The following is a 27,759-nucleotide window of genomic DNA, read 5'->3' as shown; positions in this document are numbered from 1 at the left end:
AATTCCTAGGCCTCATTCACAGACTAAAACCAAACCAAACCAAATCTGTTGCTGTCAAGTCTATTCTGACGCATAGGGACCCTATAGGACAGAATAGAACTGCCCTGTTGAGTTTCCGTGGAGTGCCTGGTGGATTCGAACTGCTGACCTTTTGGTTTGCAGCCATAGCTCTTAACTCTTACGCCACCAGGGTTTCCATTCACAGACTAGAGGAATCAATTTCTGGTTGTGGAATTTCTGGAATCTGCTTTTCTACCAAATATTCTCAGACGATTCTTAATGCACATTAAATTTTGCAAATGATTGTCTTAGACTGTGCTTTTTAAAGACACTTGGTTTTATGTTTTGTTTAGTAGTATCCAAAACCAAAACCACTGCTCTCCACGGTGTTCCGACTCACAGTGGCCCTGTAGGACAGAGTAGAACTGCCCCATGGGGTTTCCAAGGCTGTAAATCTTTATGGAAGAAAACTGCCACATCTTTCTCCTGTGGAGCAGCTGATGGGTTCAACTGCTGACCTTTCAGTTAGCAGCTGAGTGGTTTAACCACTGAACCACCATGACTCTTTGCCTATTAGTAGGAAAGATAAAATAATTAAGTACTGTACCTGGTGTTTTCATTTTCCAAAAAAATCTGCCCTCACCGTAGACTGCCAAATTGGTATTGAACACAGTGAATAAAAAGAGCTTAGGTGGTGGTGGTGGTAGTGGGGATAATTTGTTACCTACTATAATTTATCACCTATTATAGATTGTTTCATTTAATCTTTGAACCTCTAGTAGGTAAATAAAGTCCTCATTTTAAGATAAGGCAAGTCTCGATAAGTTAAATCACTTACGAAATGTGTGCTCTTGTGTAAGTTGCAAAGTAGCTCTGAGAGCCTAAATCAGTTTATCTGATTACAAAACCCATGCATGCTACTCCTATGCTGGATGAATTTGGGTAAGATCATAGATTATCGATTGCAAACAAAGGATTAACAGGAAAAAATTGCTGTAAAGATACACATTGCCGTGTTCCAAAAGCTTCTACTCTCTTTTCTATCAGAATTATCTAATATTGACAAAATCTTAAGCGTTTAAGTTTTTCTTAACCATAAATTTTTATCTAGTATATTGCCTTTATTAATTGTAAGTTCTATTCAATATTTCCTTTGCTAAAAATGTTATTTTTGTATTTAAGAAAAGGCTGAAATAGTATATACCTTTTCTGTATATAACATTATTATTATTGAAAATAAATCTTGTTTAAAGCATAATTTAATTTTAATATTGACAACCTCTTTAGTTTGCAAGGTAAGATTTATTTTTTAATTTTTAGTAGTTCTCAGATTTTTAAATGGATTTGCAGTTAACTTAGGCCAAATCAGGAAACCCTGGTGACGTAGTGGTTAAGTGCTACGGCTGCTAACCAAAGGGTCGGCAGTTCGAATCTGCCAGGCGCTCTTTGGAAACTCTATGGGGCAGTTCTACTCTGTCCTATAGGGTCGCTATGAGTCGGAATCAACTTGACAGCACTGGGTTTAGGCCAAATCAAACTATGTTCTCTAGAACCCCATTTGAAACATGCTATCTCACTTCAGTTATACCATAACTCCAATCTGGAAATTGTCTTGTTCGGTAGGTTTGTTTTTTTTCTTTTTAAATTTGGGTGCCCAGAAGCTGGGCTTTAACAAAGCATTTATGTAACATAGACTGTGAAGTGCAGTGTCACATTACACATAAATGAAAAAAATTATCCAGATGATATATATTGAGTGCTTTTCAAGCATTACTTTTTGATATTTTTACCCTCTTTAGTTTCTTTCTAATTGTGTTTTTAATTTGCTGAACTTCGGTTTACTAGACACCATTTTGTGGTACATGAACTCATTGCCTTCCACTTAAATAATTGGGAAAAGCATAATTATGGGATGTAAATAAAGAGACTGGTGAGATCTGAGTATTGTTTCTCTAGGTAATATTAAAATTATTTTACTTAAAAAATATTACTCTGTCTTTATGATGAAGACTTCAAATTGGTCTGTTGTCATTATGCTTTGTGGCAGCTCACTTTTTAAATTAAGGGAATGGATAATGCATTCCTTACTTAGATACTACCATGTTAAAAAATTATTTCTATCTAGGATTGGCAACCTCCATTTGCATGTGAAGTAAAAAGCTTTCGTTTTACTCCCCGGGTCCAACGTTTAAATGAACTTGAGGTGAGTTGTTATGTTACCGTTTCTGCCTTCTGATTCAGCCTTTATGTCAGGGCTCCAGGTACAGAATTTTGAGAAGCTCAAGTACCAGGGGCCAGAGTTACTGTTCATTAGGATTGAATAGAATAGTTACTTGAGGTTTGGAGGAAGTATCTGATTTTAAAAAATTGTTTAAAGTAGTTCTACAGTTTTTTCAGTTAAGTGGAGTTACGGGAAATTAGCTATGTTTTTCATGATGGAAATATGCAATGATTAGCTTTCAGAGACCTGGAATTCTGAAGTTCAAACTTTACTTCAATGCTTATTATTTTACTAAAAAATTTTGTGAATCTCAGAATTCTGTCTCCCACGGTCTTTGGAAATTAGGTTTTTAAATTCTATCAAAAAACCTGTTTTTCAAAAGTATTTTTTTTTTTACTTGAACAGAACTTTTCCAGAACTGTTGATCTGATTTATTAATATCTCCTTTTTAATGTTACTAATCTCTTACTTTTTCTAAATTGAAGTTTATTTAAATATTGCTGGTGTTTGTGTCTGCTGGATTTTCAGAAGATTCTTCAGTGTGGTATGAGAACTGTTTTAGAATACAAAAGGGAAATCTTTGTTAGATAAGCTTTAATATGTCATGCTGAGTTGTTTTTTGTTTCCTCTAGGTGCTCTTTAAGGATTTATTCTCTGAAATTTTAATACGTATTTTACCTTTATCTCTTATAATTAGATGCATGATGAAGAATCTTAGTATCAGTGAGGCAGAGTTGGTACACCTGAAGTGTGGATATTATCTGCAGATGAAATGTCATAATTAGAATGCTTAGAGACTGGGAATAGTCTGAATAATGAAACTTTCTTACGGCATTGGAACTATCTCGCCTCCTTATTGGTTTATTTTACAGGGTTGGGCTAAGCAGTAATGAAAACTCTGAATTTCTTTAGAGAAATGAGTACTTTCATTATGCAGAATTCATTCGTTTCATTTTCAACCATAACTTAGTTTATATTTCTGATATGTGTATTTAAATAATCTTAGGCAATGACTAGAGTGAGATTGGACTTCCTGGATCAACTAGCAAAATTTTGGGAACTTCAAGGATCTACTTTGAAAATCCCTATAGTGGAGAGAAAAATCCTGGATCTGTATGCTTTGAGCAAGGTGAGGCTTGTACTTGATTTAGAAATCTTTAAATAGTTTCAAATAATCTTGGTGGATAGCATCATTTCCTATGTACTATATGCTTGGCAGTGAAACGCAAGCACGAATAAATGGAAATGACAGATCTCAAAGTTATCTTTAAAGTTGATATGAAAGTTTTAATGACTCTTAATAGTAGGCTCTATGATGCAGCATGTGCAAAAGAAATGACACCAACCTGTAATGTCCTTTGTAGAGCTTGTCATCTTTTGTTCTACTTTTTAACTGAAAACTTGATATATTAAAGGGATCCATTTCACTTAATATTCTCATGTGTGGCACATAAAATTTTTATTAATACCTGTAAGTAGTGTTATGGTTAACTGAGAGGCCAGCACAGTATCCTATACAGTGAACAATAGTGTGAAAAACTAAGGATGAAGAATTCTTGACTTATTTTTGCCCAAGCTCGTGTTATCTTTGTCACATTATATTCCCTAATAAGAAAAAAAAAAAAAAAGCTGACCTGCAGTAGAGGTGATTATGATAATTACCTTGAAAACATGATTTGTGATACAGTAATAAAAACCTGTGGTGGTTTTGACTTGTGGGTGAAGACAGCTTGACTATCTGAGGAATTTGGCAAAGCAACTTATTGTAGCCTTTGATATCCTATTATGGTGTACTATTTTGAAATAAAAATTTATTTTTGCTTAAATTGCAGAGTTAATTTTGGAAGACTTCACCTTCAAGGAGAATAGCGAGAATCACTTAAATTAGCTTTTATGATACATTTTAAAATTAACGTCAGGGTGGAACTCTGTCACTAAAAATTCTGAGAAGTATGTCCTTACGCTAGAATACAGTTCTAGACTTATCAGTCAGATAATGATATCAATAATTGAGCACTGTGTCAAGAACTGTCTGGTACAGTTATATTAAAACCTGTGATACCGAAGAGCAAATGATAATGAATTTGAGGGGTGGGTTTGTGCCTTTTTTATAGGGAAACTAGGGTAAAATTTTCTTTAGAATTCTTTCAGACATTTTTATTCATTTAAAACCTACCTACTAGTTTTTGCCACATGATGCTGTTTAAGGTTCTAAGTATGTATGATTTGAATTATATATAGCTTAAATAAAGTACAAAAATAGTTTCAAAAATCATTTTATTAATAACAATACTGTTGCAATCTTCAGTCAAAGCTCATTCCATAAAGGTCATTTTTATTTTTATAAATATGGAATTTGCTAGAATAAGTATATAAGCAGATAATGAATTAAATTGAAACTTCCTGTTTCAGTAATTTTCTGATTAAAAGGTAAACATTAGGTTTAATCTGATGGTAAATTAGTTTGCATTCCTGTCTTAGTAAAAAAAAGTCACAGATTTCAAAATTAGAAAGGGACTTCAGAGGTAACCTAAGTTGAATACCTAAACCTGTTGCCCTTGAGTCGATTCTAACTCATAGCAACCCTATAACACAGAGTAGAACTGTCCCATAGGGTTTCTAAGGAGTAGCCTGTAGATTTGAACTGCCTATCTTTTCATTAGCAGCTGAGCTCTTAAACACTGCACCTCCAGGGCTTCAATTTGAATACCTGGCTGCTCACAATTCTCTTATATAACATTTGTCATCCTGACTGTTTAACTCCATACTGACAAACCTACTTCCTTTTTATTAAAAGGGGTCTACTGCTAATAAAGTATACCTTGTTTAAATATGTAACTGTTGAAAACATTTTGTGATTAAGATTGTCTGAGGTTTATTGAGGTTTGTTTTTTGTGCATTTTTTATGTGCCCTTTGACATCTCTTTCCCCCTAACATGTAAAAAATGCTTGCAGAACTAAGATTTAAAACTGAAAAGCAGACCCCTTTTGATTCGTAGTAATTTTGTCTGTACTTTATAATCCCTAAATATCATAGTGAGACTACCACTTCTCATGTTAAATTTTTTTTTTTAAACTGATTAATAACTGCAGTTTACAAATCTTAAACGTACAGTTAGGTAAATCTTTATATATGTGTATGCCTGTGTAACCACCACCCATATCAAGAGACAGAACATTTGTCCAGGAGCACCCTAGCAAACTCCTTCATCTCCTGCCTAGACAATACTTCCCCAGAAAGGTAACCAGTATTCTCACCTCTGTCATTAGGTGCCTATTTCATTAGCATGATATTTTACTTTCTAGAAAGAGAAAAGTTCTGATGTTTTAAGGTCATTAGATATGCTGTTTAAAAATTTATTTTGGTTCATAGCTGATTGGCATCTGTTGAGTTTATTATAGATGTGTGGTGATTTTGGAACAATGTGATTCCCACTGCTTTTTAATGGGAAGCAAAATTTCAGTTTTCTGAGTCATTAAATTGTCAGTGTGTTGGTTTCCTGTTTTGACTAAATCCCTTCATCTTTCTACCTAGTAATTACTTTTGATAATAAAAGGTGTTACTTGGGATGTCTCTATAATTTAACAGAGTTTTACATTAATAATTTGTTTATACAAGTTCGGCAAGGAACATTCAATTTATCCCTTCTTTTAAAAAAAAAAAATTTCTCCTCAAAGGAATGTGTTTTTAAAAAATAAGGCCTAAAATAAAAAAACAGTATTCTCTCTTGTCCGCCACTTCTCATCCCCTTCCGTACTCCTCAGAGCTAACCACTTTCACTTCTAGCTGTTTCTGATTTGGATCTTCATATTTCCAAATAATATGCCCATTAAAAGCTTTATTTTTTAGTTTTAGGTATTATATACTGACTTATAATTAATGATTGGGAAGGGGTATAAGCAATCTAAATTCTCCGTATGCCTTGCTTTGTTTATCTTGTTATATTGTAGTTACATCAGTTGTTTATTAATCAAAAATTATTACTGTGACTGTGTAAACATAAATATTATATGTACTTGAGCCTCCTAGTATGCTCTGATTCTGTTTCCTTGTACCAATTTTTATTTTCCTTCGGGTTAATAATTGCACCTTTTTTTCATTTTGTAAGTTTTCTTTGTAACCATCAAACATTTTTCCAACTTTCCAGCGGAAGTATAAATCTTTCAGTATGTTTCTACCTGTCAGGTTATCTATCAATTTCATTTTCTTCTTGGAGACATTCCTCATGGAGTCCTCTTTTCTGTTCAAGTCCAGCCTGGTTGCTTTTTGAGATCAGCTGCTGACTTGGAACTTCCTTTTACCATTCTCATTTTGGGAATTCCCTTTGCCTCTCTCCCTGCTGTAGGTTTTCATTTTACTTGGCTTACTCCCTTATTTTGGTGGGACATTTCCTGCATTAGTTTCCTCAGCGAAAAGGTAAATTGGATATAAATTTTCTATGACCTTATTTGTTTTAAAATGTCTTCATTCTACCCTTACAGTTTGTTGGTAGTTTGGTAGAATATGGAAGACTAAATTGTAAATCATTTTACTTCAGTATTTTACAAGCTTTACTCTGTTGTTTTCTAGCTTCCAGTGTTGCTATTGAGAATGATGCTGTATTAATTCCTGTTACTTTATATATAATTTTTTAATTTTCTTGAAGACTTAGAATCTAATCATTATTCCCAGGGCTTTGAAATTTCACGGTGATATGTATGGGTACGTGTTTGTTTTCATGGCCCTTGATAATTTTTTCAATCTGAAAATTCATGTCTTTCAACTTTTCTTTTTTTAAACTTTTTTTATTTGTTGTGCTTTAAGTGAAAGTTTACAAACCAAGTCAGTCTCTCATACAAAAACTTATACACACCTTGGCGTATATTCCTAGCTGGCTGTCCCGCTAATGAGGCAGCACACTCCTCCTCTTGACCCTGTATTCCCCGTGTCCATTCAACCAGCTTCTGTCTCCCTCTGCCTTCTCATCTTGCCTCCGAACAGGAGCTGCCTACATAGACTCATGTGTCTACTTGAGCGAAGAGGCTCACTCCTCACCAGTATCGTTTTCTGTCTTACAGTCCAATCCAATCCCTGTCTGAAGAGTTGACTTCGGTAATGGTTCCAGTCTTGGGCTAACAAAAGGTCCGGGGACCGTGACTTCCACAGTCCCTCCAGTCTCAGTCAGACCATTAAGTCTGGTCTTTTTATGAGAGTTTGAAGTCTGCATCCCACTATTCTGCTGCTCCATCGGGGTTTTCTGTCTTGTAACTTTTCTTATATCAATTCTTTGGTAATTTCTTCCACTTGTCTCTTCTCTCTTTTTGGACTCTTATTAGTTGGATGTTAGACGTTTTAGGCTGATACTCTAGGTTATTTACCTTTTTCTTTCTTAGTTTGGAATCCCTTTTAGTCACATTCTCCAGAGAGTAAATCTCCAGTCTTTTCTGGAATGGTTGCGTGGCTGTGCTGACTTAAAGAGGCTTTTATGCAGGTTTTCAGCCAATGCTGTTCTCTCCTGCAACGCCATCCCTAGTTTTAGAGTTAACTGCTGCTGCTTTTTCTTAAGCCTTACCAGGTTCTTTGTTGAAAAAATTCTCTTTGGCTTTTCCTCTATTGTAGGGTTTTTTTTTTTTGTTTGTTTGTTTGTTTTTGCTTGCTTAGTTATCACTCATACCTGCTTTCTAGCTTTAAAATATTGTTTATATTTCTTGCTTGTATTGATTCTTCTCTTGGTCTCTTTGTCCTTTGGGAGTATGATTTTTTTTTTTTTTTTTAATTTCTTTACTGTCTTTATAGAGGTGTTTTGAGAAGGAACTTTTGACTAGAAGCCTGTTCCTACTTGGTGTCTGTTAAAATGACTTCTAGCCAGATTTATGCTTTTCAGTAGACTGAAATTTTGGCCTCGATTGATACTAAAATTTTGGTCAAGTTTTGATAAAGGGTCTGTCTTTATTGTCTTGAATTCAAGTGCATGCTGTGTGTTCTTTTTAAGTTCATGAGGGATATAACCCACCCACTGCTGTTGAATCGATTCTGTAATTTTCTTTTTTTGTGGTGTCTTTACCTGGTTTTGGTATCAGGGATATGCTGGCTTCATAGAATGAGCTTGGGAGTATTCCATCCTTTTCTATGCTTTGAAATACCTTTAGTAGTAGTGGTGTTAACTCTTCTCTGAAAGTGTGGTGGAATTCTCCAGTGAAGCTACCAGGGCCAGGGCTTTTTTTTCGTCGGGAGTTTTTAAATTACCTCTTCAGCCTCTTTTCTTATAGGTTTATTTAGTTGTTCTACCTCCGCACTGGGTACCTCCGTTTGTGTTAGTTTAGGTAGGCAGTATATTTCTAGAAATTTGTCCATTTCCTCTAGGTTTTCTAATTTGTTGGAGTACAATTTTTATGGTATTCTGTTATGATTCTTTTAATTTCAGTCTGGTCTGTCATAATATCACCTATCTCATTTCTTATTCAGGTTTTTTGCTTCCTCTCCTGTTTTTCTTTTGTCAGTTTGACCAGTGGTTTATCGATTTCGTTGATCTTTTCAAATAACCAGCTTTTGGTCTTGTTAACTCTTTCAGTTGTTTTTCTGTTCTCTGTTTCGTGTCATTCTGCTCTAATTTTTATTATTTGCTTTCTTCTAGTGCTCAAGGGTTTCTTTCGTTGCTCTCTTTCTATTTGTTCAAGTTGTAGGGGTAATTCTTTGATTTTGGCCCTTCTTTTTGGATGTCGGAATTGACTCAGTGGCACTGGGTTTTGGATGTGTGCTTTTATTGCTATAAATTAATCTCTGAGCGTGGCTTTAGCTGTGTCCCAAAGGTAGGAAGTGTTTTCATTGTCATTGGATTCTATGAATTTCTTTATTTCATCTTTAATTTCTTCTATAACCCAGTAGTTTTTGAGCAAGGTGTTGTTCAGTTTCCATGTGTGTGATCTCTTTTCCCTGCTTTTTCTGTTATTGATTTCTACCTTAATGGTTTAATGGTCAGAAAAGATGCTTTGTAATATTTTGATGTTTTGGATTCTATTAAGGTTTGCTTTATGACCAGATACATGGTCTGTTCTGGGGAATGTTTGTGCATCCTTTTTATAGGACATGGTTTGTAGTGATATTTGTAAGTGACAATGGTATGATATATTACATGGCAAATGTTTGGAATGTTTTATGTTGTGAAATTATGGATGCTAACCATAGTGGTGCAATGGTTAAGCACTCAGCTGCTAACTGAAAGGTTGGTGGTTCGAACCTACACAGTGGCTCTGTGGTAGAAAGACCTGGTGATCTGCTTCCATAAAGGTTACAGCCAAGAAAACCTTATGAGGCAGTTCTTGTCGGTCACATGGGATTGGTATGAGTTGGAATCAACTCAACGGAACCCAACAACAATAAAAACAATCCTCGAATCCATCAGCTGAAGAAGAACAATTGTAAGTTTTGAGGTTTTTATGTAGTATTAGATCTGGTTAGATTGTCCGAGTATTATACACATGAAGCCAAAGTCATGGTTTTGATATCTTAGTGAGATTGCTTTGTCCTATTTCATGGCCATACCCTGATTATGCTGCTGTCATCTCACAGCTGCACGCTACTAATCAGAAGGAGAACTGGGTGCGAAAGTGTGACCGGATCCACGCAGATATGTCATTACTAATGGGAATTTAGTTTGAAGTGCTTTGCATACAAAGCACTAAGCAAATTATAATAATGATAATTATATGACATAGTAGAAATTACTGAGCAGGCCTCTGTTACCTCTTTGACTTTCGTTATTTCTCTCTTCCATCCCATCTGTTCGCTCTGCTTCAGATGCACTGGCTTCCCTGCTGTTCCTTAAGCACTCTGAGCTTGCTTCTAACTTGGGGACTTTGTCTAGCTGTTCCCTCTGCCTGCAGCACTCTTGCCCTGTATATCTGCTTGGATAACTGCTTCACCTATGTGATGATTAAAGTTGCGTGTCAACTTGGCTAGGCCTCGTCTGTGTGTGTATATATATATATATATGTATATATATATGACGTTCTGGCAAAGCTTGCTTTCTTGCTCTGAATCCTGCATCCAGCTTGTCATTATCTGACCTTCAGTTTTTGGGACTTGAGCCAGTAGCCTGATGTCTTACCTGCCGATCTTGGGTCCATCAGCCTATGTAGCTGTGTGAGTCAGGAGACATCTTTAGCCTGCTGCCTGACCCTTAGGTTTGGGACTTGCCATCCTCTACAGCCACATGAGCCATTTCCTTGAGATAAATATCACTGTATATATACACACTTCACTGGTTTTTCTTATCTAGAGAACCCAGCCTAAGACAACTTCGTTAAGTCTGTTTACATTTTACCTTTATAATGAGACTTCCCTGTATTATATAATATTTAGATTTGCCCTCACTCTGCCACCTTTAAACAAATTTTTTAGAATTTTATTGTAAAATATATACAACAAAACATTTTGCCATCATAATTTTTTATTAAAATTTTTTTTTAATCGAAGTTTATTGAAGTATAATTTATATTCATTAAGGTTCTCCCTTTCAGGTATACACTTTAATGAGTTTTGTCAAATGTATACAGTTATGTAACCATCACTACAATCAAAATATAGACTCTTCCCATCACTCCACAATGTTTCCCCAAGCCTCCTCCTATATTTTTGTAGCCGTTATTAAATGTACAATTCAGTGTCATTAATTATATTCACCATGTTGTGCAACCATCACCAATATCCATTTCCAGATTTTTCCCTCGCCCTTAGCAGAAACTCGATACCCCTTAAGCTATAACTCTTCATTTCTCCCTCCCCACCAAATCTCAGATAACCACTAGTAAACTTTCATCTCTGTGCATTTGCCTGTTCTAGGTATTTCATGTAAGTGGGATCATATAAATTTTGTCTTTTTTTGTGTTGACTTATTTCATTCAAATAATGTTTTCAAGCCTCATCTATGTTGTAGTATATATCAGAACTTCATTTCTCAACATGGCTGAATAATATTCCATTGTATGGATATACCACACTTTGTTTACCCATTCATCTTTTAATGGACACCTGGGTTGTTTCCACCTTTTGGCTACTGTGAATAATGCTGCAAAGAACATTGGTGTTCACCTTATCTGTTTGAATTCCTATTTTCAAGTCTTTTGGGTATATACCTAGGAGTAGAATTGCAGGGTCATATAGTAAATTTATGTTCCACCTTTTGAGGAATGGCTATGCCGTTTTCCACAGTGACTACGCTGTTTTCGACAGCAGCTGCACCATTTAACATTCCCACTAGCAATGGATGAGGGTTCCAACTCTTCTACAATCTCTCCAACACTTTTTATTTTCCATTGTTCTGATAGTAGCCATCCTAGTGGGAGTGAAGTGGTGTCTCATTGTGGTTTTGATTTACATTTTCCTAATGACTGTGATGGGAAACAGTGGTGGCCTAGTGGTTAAGTGCTGTGGTTGCTGACCAAATGGTCGGCAGTTCAAATTCTTCAGGTGCTCCTTGGAAACTCTAGGGGCAGTTCTACTCTGTCCTACAAGGTTGCTATAAGTTGAAATTGACTCGATGGCAGTGGGTTTAATGACTGTGACATAGAGCATCTTTTCATATGCTTGTTGGCCACTTGTATATCTTCTTTTGTGAACCAGCTGTTCAAGTCTTTGCCCATTTTTTAGTTGGGTTGTTTGTCTTTTCATTGATGAGTTGTCAGAGTTCTTTATATATTCCGGATATAAAACTCTTGTCAGATATATGGTTACCAAATATTTTCTCTCATTTTTAGATGTCTCTTCACTTTGTTGATAAGGTTCTTTGATGCACAGAAGTTTTTACTTTTGGTGAAGTCCGGTTTATCTATTTTGTCTTTTGCTGCTCCTGCTTTTGGTGTCATATCTAATAATCCATTGTCAAAAACTAGGTCCTGAAGTTTCACCCTTCTGTTTTCTTCTGAGAGTTTTATGGTTTTAGTTCTTACAGTTAGGTCGTTGGTCCATTTTTGAGCTAATTTTCATAAGTGGTATGAGATATGGGTCCAACTTCATTCTTTTGTGGAGATCTTGTCCCAACGCTGTGCCACTTTTGAGGCCCCTTAACTGCTCAATTTAATTTCTTTTACACTATATATCACTTTGAAATTTACTTGTTAATTGTTTATTGCCATGTATCCCCCACTAGAATGTAAGTTCCATGAGGGCAAAGGTCTTTGTTTTACTTACCGGTGTATGTATCCCAAGGTCCTAGAACAGTACCTGGCGTTATAGAGGTACTAGAAAGATACGTGTTAACTGTAAGATGCTCTAATCCTTCATCATTGTTTCTAGATAGCCCTCTACCTAAACTACCCTCACTGTGTCTTCCTCTACACAACCAATTTGAAAAACAATTTTTTTTTTCTCTTTGTAATTTCTCCCTGATTAACTCTTATCAGCAGAAGGAGTTCCTCTCAGGGTGTGATAAAAGGAACTGAAAAAGTAAAGAAATGTGTTCAGCTCTTGTACATATGAACTTACGTGTTTCTACCAAGTTTTCAGATATTATCATTAGTGGAAGATTTTGCTTTGGCTGTAGGTACATCTTTGTTTATAATAGCATCCTACAGCACAAGAATTGAACACATTTCCTTCATTTATTTTTAAGTATGTACAGTCCCACCGCCCACCCACACAGACATAATAGAGCTAACATTGATGCAGTGTTTACTTTGTCCTGATGCTTTTTACATTTTATTTATTCTCTGAACAGCTACATAATAAGGTAGTTACTGTTGTTATTCCCGTTTTAATAACAGTGAGGTTACTGAGACACACAATATGTAACTTACCCAAGGTCATGCAGCTATTAAGTGGCAGAGCTGGAATTCGAACTCTGGTAACTGTAGCGTTTATGCTCTTAACCTTTTTGAAAGAGTAAAATACAGCAGTATATGTTCAAGGAGGATAAAGTTTGTTTACTATGTCATAGTCCTCTTTATACTCAGTGAAACTAAAAATTGCCTATATTTTAGAGTGTGGGAGATAAACGGTATCAGTTTCTGGGAGATAGAGCCTTAACACATGTATATTCTGTTCAGTGTCTGGCTTGATGTGAACGTTCAGCAAAGTTGAACAATTTATGCCATCACTTACTACCATCATATACTCTGTGTTGCATTCTAGGAAGCCTGTTACTGCCTCTTACATATGATCTGATCTTTCCCCATCATTCCTTCATAATCTCCCCTATAAAGTTTTTTCTTTTCAAAATTATAACTGCTTTTTCAGAACTATTCTCTAAATTCATTGTTTGCCTAACATTTTGTTAAGTTCATTAAGTTACTTGGTATACTTTCTAAAGTCAGAATTTCTGTTCATTTTGAACTATACTACTTGTATTTGTTCTCATCTTTTTTTACTCTTATTTCATATTGTGAAGGATATAGTATCTTGAGTATATAGAGTATATATGTGTGTTCAGTTTTCTCACAGAGACTAATGCACAAAGTATAGATTCACTAAATGTTTTTGAATGTATTATTTGAAGGTAGGCACAATAACATTAATTAAACGATAGCGTTTAAGATTTCCAACAATCATTACTCTGTTTCTTAGTTTAAATGTTGACAAATTTCAGTTCTTTGTTCTTTATTTTTTATTTTTATTGTGCCTTAAGTAAAAGTTTACAAATGAAGTTGAGACAAGTTCAGTTTTATCAGATACTGGTTGAAGGAACTTTGACATCTAAGCCCAGAATAACTTTTTTTATTTAGTAGACAGTGTATAGAGTCAGAATGCTTGCATTCCTCTTCTTTCCCTAAATATTTTTTACCTTTTTTTTTCAGATTGTTGCCAGCAAAGGAGGTTTTGAAATGGTCACCAAAGAGAAGAAGTGGTCTAAAGTGGGTAGCCGCTTGGGATATCTGCCAGGAAAAGGAACTGGGTCTCTTTTGAAGTCACACTATGAAAGAATTCTTTACCCATATGAGCTTTTCCAATCCGGTGTCAGCCTTATGGTGAGAGAAATCATTCTTTTTAGGAGTGGATGAATGCAGTTTGCCAATTATAAACTTTAGACCACATTCACCGTAACACATTAGCAATTCCGTATGCATAGCAAGATGGAATGGATTTTTCCAGGCAGCAAAATTTGGGGGAGCAGTGTATATATCACATGTATTTTTGGTGGTTTACAAGATAAAGAATGATGGGAATGAAGGGTGTTTACTTATTTATTTAAAATAAATCTTCATGCCTTAGTTTTTTTTTTTTTCTTTTTTATTGTACGTTTGATAGTTTGTACACAAAGTGCCCCGTGACATTGGTTCCATTTCCCACAGTGTGCCTACCCTGCCACCATTTTTGTCCTCGGTTCTCTGTTTCCTTTCATCTTGAATTGCTACCTTTTCCTGCTTTCTCATCTTTGCTTTTGGGCAAATATTGCCCTTTTCATCTCCTGTAATAGATTGTTATAAGGAACTTGTTCCTTTCAGGTGTTGTTGTTTATATTATGGGCCTGTTTGTGGTTTGGCTGATGGATGGCTTAAGATTTTTTTCTCCTAGTTTCATTTGTTTTTTTAAAACAGCTTTATAGAAGTATGATTTACATACCATAGAATTCACCCACTGTAGGGTCACAGTTCAATAAGGTTTAATAAATTTATACATTTATGTAACAGTCGGATTCCCTGGGTGGCACGAATGGTTAAACTCTGGATAATTAGCTAAAAGGTTGACGGTTTGAACCCATCCAGAGGCGCCTCAGAAGATAGGCCTGGCTATCTGCTTCTGAAAGGCCACACAGCCTTGAAAACCGTATGGAACAGTTCTACTCTGCACACATGGGGTCACCATGAGTCAGAATTGACTTGATGGCAGCTAACAACAACAGTGCACCAATGGCCACAGTCCGGTTTTAGAACATTTCCATCAGCCCCCAGAATTCCCTTGTGTTTGTTTGCAGTTGATTCCTGCTTCTACCTCCAGGCCTAGGCTGCTTCTGGTCTGTTTTCTGTCTCTATGGTTTTGTCTTGTCTAGAAATTTCATATAAATGGAATCGGACAATACGATTTTGTTTCTCACTTCTTTGACTTAGCATAATATTTTCAGGGTTCATCCAGGTTGTAGCATGTATCAGTGTTTAATTCCTTTTTACAGTTGAGTAATATTCTGTTATATAGGTGCAGTATTTTGTTTATCCATTTACCAGTTGATAAACAGTGGCTTGTTTCCAATTTATAGCTGCTACGAATAATGCTGCTATAAATATATGAATGCAAATCTTTGTGTGGACATAACATTTTCATTTTTCTTGGGTAGATTCCTAGGAATGGAATTGCTTGATTATATGGTAAATTTATGTTTAGCTTTTCTAGAAATTGCCAAATTGTTTTCCAAAGTGGCTGACCATTTTATATTCCTACTAGTATTATATGAGGGTTCTAATTTTTCTATATCCTTGCCAGCACTTGGTCTGTCGGTCATTATTATAGCCATCTTAATGATTATGTAGTGGTATCTCATTATGGATAGTTTGCCTATTTCTAATGAGTAATAATGTTGTAGAGTCCCTGGGTGGTGCAGAAAGTTAACGCTTTTGGCTTCAAACTGAAACTGAAAGGTTGAGTCCAGCCAGAGATGTCTTGGAAGAAAGGTCTTGGTGATCTTCCAAAAAATCAGCCACTGTGGAGCATAGCTCCACCCTTGACACAGATGGGGTTGTCATGAGTCGGAATCAATTGAGTGGCAACTGGTTTGGGTTTGTTTTGGCTAATGTTATCTTTTCATGTGGGTATTAACCAACTAAACAACCAACCAACCCACCTGTTGCTGCGAAGTCAATTCTGACTCATTGCGACCATATAAGACAGAGTAGAACTGCCCCATAAGGTTTCCAAGGAGCGGCTGGTGAATTTCAACTGCTGACCTTTTATTTAGTTAGCAGTCACGCACTTAACCACTGTGCCACCAGGGATACGTGTGCATATTAGCCCTTTGTATATCTTCCTTGAAGTGTCTATTCAAAAAAATTTTTTTTTTAATTGGGTGGTTTGTCTCCTTATACTTGAGTTGTAAGCATTCTTTTTGTATTTTGAATACAAGTCCAGATATATGATTTGCAAATATTTTCTCCTACTCTGTGGCTTTTTTTTTTTTTTTTCATTTTTATAAGGATGTCTACTTGAAGAGCCAAATTTTTAAAATTTTGATACAGTCCAGTTGATTGGTTTTTTTCCTTCCTCTTATGGATTGTGTTTTTGGTGTCATATCTAAGAAATCTTTTCCTAATCCAACATCACAAAAGGTTTTCTTGTTTTCATCTAGAAGTTTTATTGTTTTAGTTTGTATAAATCTCTGATCCATTTTAAGGAGCCCTGGTGGCGTAGTGGATAAGTGCTCAGCTGCTAACTGAAAGGTTGGTGGTTCTAACCCACCAGCCATTGCACAGGCGAAAGACATGGCAATTTGCTTCTGTAAAGATTACAGCCTTAGAAACTCTATGAGGTAGTTCTGCTCTGTCCTGTCGAGTCATTATGAGTTGGAATCAATTCCACAGCAAAAAGTTTTTAGAGCCTTGGTGGCACAGTGGTTAAGTGCTTGACTTCTAACTGGAAGGTTGGTAGTTTGAATCCACCAGCTGCTCCGTGGGAGAAAGATGTGACAGTCTGCTTTTGTAAAGGTTGTTGTTGTTAGGTGCTGTTGAGTTGACCCTGTGTACAATAGAATGAAACACTACTCTGTCCTGTGCCATCCTCACAATTGTCGTTATGCTTGAGCCCATTGTTGCAGCCACTGTGTCAGTCTATCTTGTTGAGGGTCTTCCTTTTTTTCTTTGACTCTCTACTTTACCAAGCATGATGTCCCTCTCTAGGGACTGATCCCTGCTGATAACATGTCCCAAGTATATGAGATACAGTCTCGCCAACCTTGCTTCTAAGGAGCATTCTGGTTGTACTTCTTCTAAGACAGATTCGTTCATTCTTTTCGCAGTCCAAATCCTTTTTTTTTTCTTTCTGTAAAGGTTACAGTCTTAGAAATCCTATGAGGCAGTTCTACTCTGTCCTGTAGGGGCGCTGTGGTTCAGATTCGACTTGATAGCAATGGGCTTGGTTGGTTTAATTGTCCATTTTGAATTAATTTTTGTGTATAGTATGAGGTAAATATATAAGTTTTTTCCTTTTTTTGGCATAGGCATATCCAGTTGTACCAGCATCTTTTTTTGAAAAGCGTATGCTTTTCCCGTTGATGACCTTGGTATTTTGTTGAAAATCAGTTGACTACGTACGTGTGGGTTTATTTCTGGATTGTTTTGTTCCATTGATCTATATGTCTTATCTGTGCACTCACACCACACTGTCTTGATCACTGTAGCTTTATAGTAAATTCTGATGTTCAGTAGTATAAGCTCTCTAACTTTGTTCTTCTTTTTCAAAATTGCTTTGGTTATTTTCAGAGAATTTGAGTTTGTATACAAATTTTAGGATCATCTTCTCAGTTTCAACAATGACGCTAAAAAGCCTGCTAGGATTTTGATACAGATGGCCTTGAATCCATAAAACAATTTAGGGAGAATTGTTTTCTGGTTTCATGCATTTTTAGGGATTTATTGGAAATTTATTATTTCCCCATTGATTCTCAGCCTGATTTCTTATCAATCAATCTCTCTTTCGGTGCTCTCATATTTTAGGGTGTGCAAATGCCCAATTTAGATCTTAAGGAAAAAGTGGAGCCTGAGGTTCTTGGCACTGATATCCAAGCTTCCCCTGAGCCCGGCACAAGAACGAACATTCTACCGAAGAGAACAAGACGTCTCAAGTCTCAGGTATCAATGTCCCTGGGCCATTTTTTAATAGGAATTTTAAGTGCACTGACCATGCAGAACAGTTGTGTGGTCATGTAAGGCCATTCACGTACTACTCTTCTTTAAGACTTGAAGAGACATATCTTTATGATTGTCTGTGAAGCGAATAGTGAAGAAATTGTGAAATTCAGTCTAAATTCACTTAGAAAACTCTTTGTTAATTTTGAGCAGTTTTTGGCAGAAATGGCAAATCAGAGGGTGACTCGATACTATGGAGTCAGTTTCATAGATACGCTGGTGAATTCTAGTATATTTTATTTTCACGGTTAGCAGATGTGAGAGGAATAGCAAAGAGTGGTTTTATTTTTCATTCATCATACCTCTAACTTGCTAAGTGTCTGAGGCATTCCCATGTAGTTTTCAATACATTTTCCTAATGCATCAGAAAGAAAGCCTTAATTTCTTTTTTGACTGCCTTTTTTTTTTTTTTCTTCCTATTCCCTTTTCTTTGTGGCCTTAAGAGCTGTATTTTTAGGTTTTTGATAAACACAAGCCTGTAGGCTAGGACAGTGAGGTGCCCTTAGAACCCTGAGATTTGGACCATTTAAATCAAATGGGTGGACAGGAATAGCAATGTAACTGAATCCTAATACTTGATTTTAACATATCTAAAGAAACAGCGTGTTAACAAAATGGGAATGGTTATGTTGAAAGTAGGAGTCAGAGAAGCAAAATGAATGCACTTATGTCTAAGCTTCCAAGGAAGACAAAAGTGCATTCATTTTGCTTCTCGGACTCTGGGGCGGTTCTGCTCTGTCCTATAGGGTTGCTATGAGTCGGAATCGACTCGACGGCAGTAGGTTTTAGGTTTTTGTCTAAGCTGAAGGACACTGGATCTTAGGTTGTGAGGAGCCCTATCACCGGAGGGGCAGGCTAGTGATACTTCATTTTGCTTTTCCAGAGCTCAGGATGTCTTTCCCTCATGCCATTTCTGCTTTTCCTGTTCTGAATTTATGGTTACTGAATAACCTCCTGATTAATAATTTAGTTTCTTACATACTTTGATAGCAAAAAGGTAGGTGCCCTGGATAGGGACTGTGAATTTAATTGAAATTCATTGAAAAGTGATTGCCCTGTTAAAAGTAGTTAAATCTGGTTAGTCATTAAGGGATTTTTATTTTAGCGTAAGTTGATCTCTAAGGCTCTGATCATCTCTGGGTATATAGTGTTGATTCTATTTCTAGACCCAAAACATTGAGGACTATTCTCTGACATGGTGCCTCAACTTGGATGAGTTGTCTTAAGACAGCTGCCCATCTAACCAATTGCCAGCTTCTGATAAAATCCCTTTTAGTGTTCCCCCTGAACCTTTGAAAGAGTCCTGCCTATTTTTAATTGCCCTTCTTTATAAAAATAAAAACCACACAAGAATGCTTTTACCCACTGTAATAGTTGTCACCATAGATTGCTTGGTATCAGGTAGAAACTAGAGTCATTTCCAGATTTGCAATTAAGAATTTTTTTTTTTAGATAACATTTCATTGTATTTTCAGTGCAAGTTTACACAGTAAATTAGGTTCCCATCTGACAATTTCTATACAGATTATTCATTAGTTAAATTTTTCACGATGTGTTAACATTCTCTTTCATTGAGTTCTGGTTATTCCATTTCCAGTACTCTAGTTTCCCTGCCCCTTTGTCTTCTCATTTTTGCTTTAAAGTAATTGTTGACCTATTGGTCTCATATAGTTTTTTTTTTATTTCTACTTTAGGTGAAAGCAATTAAGAATTTTTTCGACTCACAATTTGTTCTTAATTGTTTAATTACTGTATTGCCGGTCTTCATGTCATTGTTTTTAGTCTTCTATTTCAGAAAGAAAATACGCATTAAAAAAAAGTATCTTTTAAAAGATACTCTGATTGTACACCTTCAGTAGAACATAAGGAATTAAAAAAGCTGCAAAGGAATCTTGAAGCTTACTTAGTAGTTTGTTGTTAACATTGTTATTAGTATAATAATTCCAAAAGTATTTTTTATGTTTAGTAGAATAGAGCAAATGAGTGAATATGGTAGTGATGTTGGGAATCATGGTTCTCACTGTGGGAGAAGAAATATAAAAAGGAATGGTAGAAGGAGAGTAGGAGAAGAGAGAAACTGTGGTGTTGGATTAGAATCAGAATTACCAGTATGAACTGAAAATATGAAATTATAATAAAAAAAATTTTTTCCTAGCCTGACCTCTGAAAAGGTCTAGAAGCAATGATATCCCAGTAGGAATGAGCATATCTTATGGTCAGATCATGGTTTTGTGATGGTATTTTCCACTGAAACCAGAGCTCTTTGGAGAAACAGCTGATTCCAGGTCTAGGGCCTGGCAAGAAGATGAGCTTTTATATGACAGAAAGTAAATGCTCAAAAACTGATGGGAACGTGTTAAAACAACACATAAACCAGCTCCCCTAGGCAAATTTGGAACAGTTTGACTATAAAAAAAGAATAAAGGTGGTAATAGATTATAATGCATTTCATTTAGAATTATTGTCTGTAGTAATAGAAAAAGAAGGGGTCGATGATGGCTCCACAGTTACATGTATAGTCAACAAAATTTATCAAACCGGAGGCGAAGTCAAGATGGCGGAATAGGCAGACGCTTCCGGCAAGCCCTCTTTACAACGAAGACCTGAAAAAACAAGTGAAACAAGTATATTTGTGACAAGCTGGGAGCCCTGAGCATCAAAAGCAAGCTTGGACAACGAACTGAGGGGCAGGGGGAGGAAGAGGCTGTTCAGAAGTGGAGAGGAGTTACCGGACCTGAATCGCGGGGAGCCCTCATTTCTGGAGTGGTGGTGGCGGTGGCGGGCTGGTACTAGCGTTTGGCTGCAGTTTCCTCAGGGAGAAACAGCCAGTCACAGAGCCTACTCACACGTCCGGAACCTGAGGAGAATGGTGCTCTCAGCAAAAGCTAAGTACTTGAGTATACTTTACCGCGTGCTCCCCACCCCCAAGCCGGCTTCATCGGCTGAGTCCCTGGGCCTGAGATAGACCCTGGTGAGCACCTAGAGCCATCCTCCCTGCCTTGGAGAAGGAAAAAATTTGCAATTGGGGGGGGGGAAGATAATCTGCTAGCTTCATTAACTGGGGGCACCCAGGACAGAAGTGGCTCCTGTCTAGGCATAAACCGTCCGTGGACCTTGAGCACCTTTCCCTTCTGCATGGACCTGTGTGGGCCTATTTCGGGAGAATAGGCCCATGTTGGCAAACTGCAGCCGTTTCAGCTGTGCGGTGGAGAGGTGAGTGTTTGACGTTTGACATTACTTTGCCTATTAAACAAGGTCCTCACCTACCCACATCAGGGACCTAAGGACTGGTAGCTCCACTCAGGTCACCCAGCCACCCGCGACAGGGGTCCAAAGATAACTGGTACCTCCCAGTCCTTACAACCAAAAACTTTGGGTGCCCATGGTCCCTCTGCAAACCCACCCACCAGCACGCTCTAGGGAACAGAGACGTGTTTTCCTCAGAGACACTTGGGGGTCGGTTCTCAGCCCCCTGCCTTGTTCAGAGTGTGACCCCATGCTGTAATCACATACCAGTGTATACGCCAATTACTCCTGGCCCTCTAAGACTGTAGGACAGAGCCTGTACCACACACTTGATAATCAGCTACCTGGAAACCTGAGCTGAATCATGCAAAAAAACTGAATAGACTCCTAGACTGATAATACCTGATAACAGCTCTAGCCAACTGGGGACAGGACACCAGAGCTCCAAAGGGGAAAATAATCAAGCTAGCTCACTCAAGCAACCCATAGGGGTATACCAAAACAAAGCAAGCAGCTATGACACAGTAAGCAAGCAAATAAACTAGTACAATAACTTATAGATGGCTTGGAGACAACAGTCAATATCAAGTCACATAAAGAAACAGACCATGATCACCTCAACAGGCTTTCAAAACAAAGAATCCAGGGATCTTCTAGATGAAAGTGCATTCCTGGAATTACCAGATGCAGAAAAAAAGATTTAATATACAGAACCCTTCAAGACGTAAGGAAGGAAATGAGGCAATATGCAGAACAAGTGAAGGAACACACAGATAAAGCACCTGAAGAAATTAGAAAGATTATTCAGGAACATAATGAAAAGTTTAATAAGCTGGAAAAATCCATAGACAGCAATCAGAAATTCAGAAGATTAACAATAAAATTACAGAAGTAGACAACTCAGTAGAAAGTCAGAGGAGCAGAACTGAGCAAGTAGAAGCTAGAATTTCCGAACTCGAAGAAAAAATCACTTGGCAGAATATATTTAAAGAGAAATCAGATAAAAGAATTAAAAAAAATGAAGAAACCTTAAGAATCACGTGGGACTCTATCAAGAAATAACCTACGAGGGATTGGAGCACCAGAACAGGGAGGAATAACAGAAAATACAGAGAAAATTGTTGAAGATTTGTTGGCAGAAAACTTCCCTGATACTGTGAAAGATGAGAAGGTATCTATCCAAGATGCTCATCGAACTCCACATAAGGTAAATCTTAAAGTCACCAAGACATATTATAATCAAACTTGCCAAAACCAAAGATAAAGAGAATTATACGAGCAGCGAATGGTAAAAGAAAAGTCACCTACAAAGGAGAGCCAATAAGAATAAGCTCGGACTTTGAAGAGTGGCGTCTGGGGTCTTAAACGCTAGCAAGCAGCCACCTAAGATGCATCAATTGGTCTCAACCCACCTGGATCAAAGGAGAATGAAGAACACCAAGGACACTAGGCGATTATGAGCCCAAGAGACAGAAGGGGCCACATGAACCAGAGACTACATCATCCTGAGACCAAAAGAACTAGATGGTGCCTGGCTACAACCGATGACTGCCCTAATGGGGAACACAACAGAGAACCCCTGAGGGAGCAGGAGAGCAGTGGGATGCAGACCCCAAATTCTCATAAGACCAGACTTAATGGTCTGACTGAGACTAGAAGAACCCTGGTGATCATGGCCCCCAGACCTTCTGTTGGCCCAGAACAGGAACCATTCCCAAAGCCAACTCTTCAGACAGGGATTGGACTGGACAATGGGTTGGAGAGGGATGCTGGTGAGGAGTGGGCTGTTCGAATCAGGTGGACACTTGAGACTATGTTGTCATTCCCAGCCTGTAGGGGAGATGAGAGGGCGGAGGGGGTTAGAAGCTGGCGAAAAGGACATGAAAAGAGAGAGTGGAGGGAGAGAGCGGGCTGTCTCTTTTTTTTTTTTAGCGGGAGAGTAATTGGGAGTGTGTAGCAAGGTGTATATGGGTTTTTGTGTGAGAGACTGACTTGATTTGTAAACTTGCACTTAAAGCACAATAAAAATTACAAAAAAAAATTTATCAAACTATATACAGGTACTCCCCACGTTACCAATGAGATGTGTTCCTAACCTTTTTTTTTTTTTAAATTGTGCCTTAAGTGAAAGTTTGCAAATCAAGTTGGACTCTCATAGAAAAATTTTTAAACACTTTGCTATATACTGCTGATCGTTCTCTCTGTAATGAGACAGCACACTCCTTCCCTCCATTCTCGACTGTTCGGCCAGCTTCTGATCCTCTCTACCCTCTCATCTCCCCTTCAGACAAGAGATGCCAACATAGTGTCATGTCTCAGAAGCTCATTCTTCACCAGCTTCATTGTCTATGCCATAGTCCAGTCCAAACCCTGTCTGAAGAGTTAGCTTTAGGAATGGTTCCTGTCTTGGGCTAACAGAAGGTCTGGGGACCATGACCTCTGGGGTAATTCTAGTCTGAGTCAGACCATTAAGTCTGGTCTTTTTAAGAGAATTTGGGTCTGCCTCCCACTGATCTCCTGCTCCCTCCGCGGTCCTTTGTTGTGTTCCTTGTCAGGGCAGTCATTGGTTGTAGCCAGCCACCATCTAGTTCTTTTGATCTCAGGCTGTTTTAGTCTCTGGTTTAGGTGGTCCTTTCTGTCTCTTGGGCTCGTAATGACCCTTTGTCTTTGGTGTTCTTTATTTTCCTTTGCTCCAGGTGGTTTGAGATCAATTGGTGCATCTTAGATGTCTGCTTGCTAGCATTTAAGACCCCAGATGACACTGTCCAAAGTAGGTTGCAGAATGTTTTCTTAATAGATTTTATTATGCCAATTGACTTAGATGTCCCCTGAAACCATGGTCCTCAAACACCCGCCCCTGCTACGCTGGCCTTCTAAGTGTTCAGTTTATTCAGGAAACTTCTTTGGTTTTGGATTAGTCCAGTTGTGCTGACCTCTCCTCCTGTATTGTGTATTTCCCTTCACCTAAGATAGCTCTTATCTACTATCTAATTAGTGAAAAGTCCTCTCCCTCCCTCCCTCCCTCTCTTGTAACCATCAAAGAATATTCTCTTCTGTGTTTAAACTATTTCTTGAGTTTTTATAATAGTGGTCTTATACAATATTTGTCCTTTTGCAACTGACTAATTTCACTCAGCATAATGCCTTCCGGATCCCTCCATGTTATGAAATGTTTCACAGATTCCTCACTGTTCTTTATTGATGTGTAACATTCCATTGTGTGAATATGCCATAATTTATTTGTCCATTCATCCGATGATGGGCACCTTGGTTGCCTCCATCTTTTGGGTATTGTAAACGGTGCTGCAGTGAACATGGGTGTGCATGTATCTGTTCATGTAAAGGCTTTTATTTCTCTAGGATATATTCCAAGGAGTGGGATTGCTGGATCGTATGGTACTAACTGTGTCTTTAAGTTAAACTTCCCAACATCACTAATATATTCACTCATTTGCCCTATTCTAGAAATCTGTAGGTGCATACCATTCTTAATTAGCTTTACTTTATTGCAAAAGGAGCCCTGGTCGTGAAGTGATTAAAAGCTTGACTGCTAATCAAAAAAGTCGGCAGTTTGCATCCACCAGTCACTCCTTGGAAACTCTTATGGGGCAGTTCTACTCTGTCCTATAGGGTTACTAAGAGTTGGAATTGACTCAACAGCAATAGATTTGGTTTTTATTGAAAGAGTAGCCCTAGTGGCACAGTGATTAAAGTGGTTCAGCTGCCAACTGAAAAGTCCCCAGTTTGAACCCAGCAGCAGCTCCGTAGGAGAAAGATGTGTCAGTCTGCTTCTGGAAAGATTTATAGCCTTGGAAACCCTATGGGGCAGTTCTGCTCTGCCCTACAGGATTGCTGTTAATTGGAATTGACCCGATGGCAGTGCATTTGGTTTATTTTGGGCTTTAGTACAAGAAAAAACTGCAGGGCTTTTCAGTGATTTGAAAGCTGCACATGCAGCAGTGAAGATGATTGTCATGAAGAATTTATTTTGAGTAGGGATTGGTTCTTTCCTTTCAAAATGAGGGCGAATTTACGTAACATTAAAGTGCAAGTATGAATTGTGTGTAAGTTGGATGTTGCTAACCTGGGGACTGCCTGTACTTAACATAAATACATTTTGAACTAAAAAAAAAAAAAAAAAATCAGTTGCTGTCAACTAGATCCTGACTCATGGTGACCCTGTGTGTTTCAGAACAGAACTGTGCTCCATAAAGTTTTCCATGGCTGTGATTTTTTGGATAATAGATTGCCAGGCCTTTCTTCCTAGGTACCTCTGGTTGGATTTAAATCACCAACTTTTTGGTTAGTAGCCAAGTACTTAGCAGTCTGTGTCAGCCAGGGACTCCTGTATGGATTTTACTGTATGAAAAATATATCTCAATAAAAAGAATTGTTGTTAGGTTCCATCTAGTCGGTTCCAACTCATAGTGACCCTGTGTACCACAGGAAGAAACACTGCCCAGTCCTGCACCATGCTCAGTATCGTTATGCTTGAGCCCATTGTTGCAGCCACTGTGTCAGTCCATTTCATTGAGTGTCTTCCCCTTTTTCTCTGACCCTCTACTTTACCAACCATGATGTCTTCCTTCAGGGACTGATCCCTTCTGACAACATGTCCATAGTATATGAGATGTAGTCTTGCCACCCTTGTTTTTAAGGAGCATTCTGGTTGTATTTCTTCCAAGACAGATTTGTTCATTTTTTTGGCCGTCCGTGGTATATTCAGTGTTCTTTGCCAACACCACAATTCGGAGGCATCCGTTCTTTTTCGGACTTCCTTATTCATTGTCCAGCTTTCTCATGCATATGATGTGATTGAAAATACCATGCCCTGGGTCAGGCTCACCATAGTTTTCAAAGTGACATCTTTGGTTTGCAACACTTTAAAAGAGGTCCTTTGCAGCAGATTTGCCCAATCCAGTGCATCTTCTGATTTCTTGACTGCTGCTTCCATGGATTTTGATTGTGAATCCAAGTAAAATGAAATCCTTGACAACTTCAGTCTTTTCCCATTTATCGTAATGTTGCTTTTGGGTCCAGTTTTCAGGGTTTTTGTTTTCTTTATGTTGAGGTGTAATCCATACTGAAGGCTGTGGTCTTTGATCTTCATCAGTAAGTGCTTCAAGCCTTCTAGACTTTCAGCAAGCAAGGTCATCTGCATATCGCAGGCTGTTAATGATTCTTTCTCCAGTCCTGATGCCCCATTCTTCATATAGTCCAGCTTCTCAGATTATTTGCTCAGCATACAGACAATAATTATGGTGAAGGGATACAGCGTTGATGTGCACCTTTCCTCATTTTAAACCACGCAGTGTCCCCTTGTTCTGTCCAAACAACTGCCGCTTGATCTATGTACAGGTTCCTCATGAGCATAATGAAGTGTCCTGGAGTTCACATTCTTTGCAGTGTTATCCACGGTTTGTTATGACCCACAGAGTCGAATGCCTTTGCATGGTCAAGAAAACACAGGTAAACATCCTTCTGGTATTCTCTGCTTTCAGCCAGGATCCATCTGACATCAGCAATGATATCCCTGGTTCCACGTCCTGTTCTGAATCTGGCCAGAATTTCTAGCAGTTCACCGTCGGTATACTGCTGCAGCTGCTTTTGAATGATCTTCAGCTAAATTTTGCTTGTGTGTGATGTTAATGATATTGTTTGATAATTTCCGCATTCGGTTGTACCCCCTTTCTTGGGAATAGCCATAAATATGAATCTCTTCCAGTTGTTTGGCCAGGTAGCTGTCTTCCAAATTTCTTGGCATAGACGAGTAAGCACTTCCAGCACTTCATCCCTTTTTTGAAACATCTCAATTGATACTCCATCAATTCCTGGAGCCTTGTTTTTTGCCAATGCCTTCCGTGCAGCTTGGACATCTTCCTTCAGTACTATTGGTTACTGATCATGTGCTACCTCTTGAAATAGTTGAACGTCAACCAGTTCTTTTTGGTATAATGACTGTATTCCTTCCATCTTCTTTTGATGCTTTCTGAGTTGTTTTATACTTTTCCAGTAGAATCCTTCAGTATTGCAACTCGAGGCTTGAATTTTTTCTTCAGTTCTTTCAGCATGAGAAATGCTGAGTGTGTTCTTTCCTTTTGATTTTCTATCTCTGCCTCTTTGCACGTGACATTGGAGAGGAGAAAAAATCTTATTTAGAGAAAAATGCCAACTACTAAATACAAAAGGAACGACAGAATTAGAAAATCATCCAGTTTGCAACCACCAAGTAATAACTAACTCAGGAAAGGATCATCTATAGATATTAAAACCATTATGTGAAAGATAACTGGAAAACATACTATTCATACTGTCTCACAGTTCACTCTGATTATTATTATTATTTTTAATTGCAGTAGATGAAGATGTAACAAAACATTTGACCTTACAGTAATCTTCGTATGTACAGTTTGGTGACATTAATTAATATTCATCACGTTGTTCAGCCATAACCCTATCCATTCCCAAATGTTCCATCACCCTGATTG

The 27,759-nt window shown here is 37.7% G+C and overlaps 1 protein-coding gene across 1 annotated transcript in view; it reads left to right on the top strand.

The window, feature by feature from the left end:
• The window catches only part of KDM5A (lysine demethylase 5A), a 114,549-nt gene that overhangs the window by 1,564 nt on the left and 85,226 nt on the right, over positions 1 to 27,759 (top strand). The window contains exons 2-5 of the mRNA XM_064284755.1: positions 2,126 to 2,203; positions 3,228 to 3,350; positions 13,991 to 14,161; positions 17,834 to 17,968. Coding sequence (XP_064140825.1) covers positions 2,126 to 2,203; positions 3,228 to 3,350; positions 13,991 to 14,161; positions 17,834 to 17,968 — 507 coding nt within the window. The remainder of the gene's footprint in view (positions 1 to 2,125; positions 2,204 to 3,227; positions 3,351 to 13,990; positions 14,162 to 17,833; positions 17,969 to 27,759) is intronic.

The sequence above is a fragment of the Loxodonta africana genome, chromosome 4 (genome assembly GCF_030014295.1).
Source record: "Loxodonta africana isolate mLoxAfr1 chromosome 4, mLoxAfr1.hap2, whole genome shotgun sequence".
NCBI classification, from domain to species: domain Eukaryota; kingdom Metazoa; phylum Chordata; class Mammalia; order Proboscidea; family Elephantidae; genus Loxodonta; species Loxodonta africana.
This window is presented reverse-complemented; position numbering and strand designations above follow the sequence as displayed.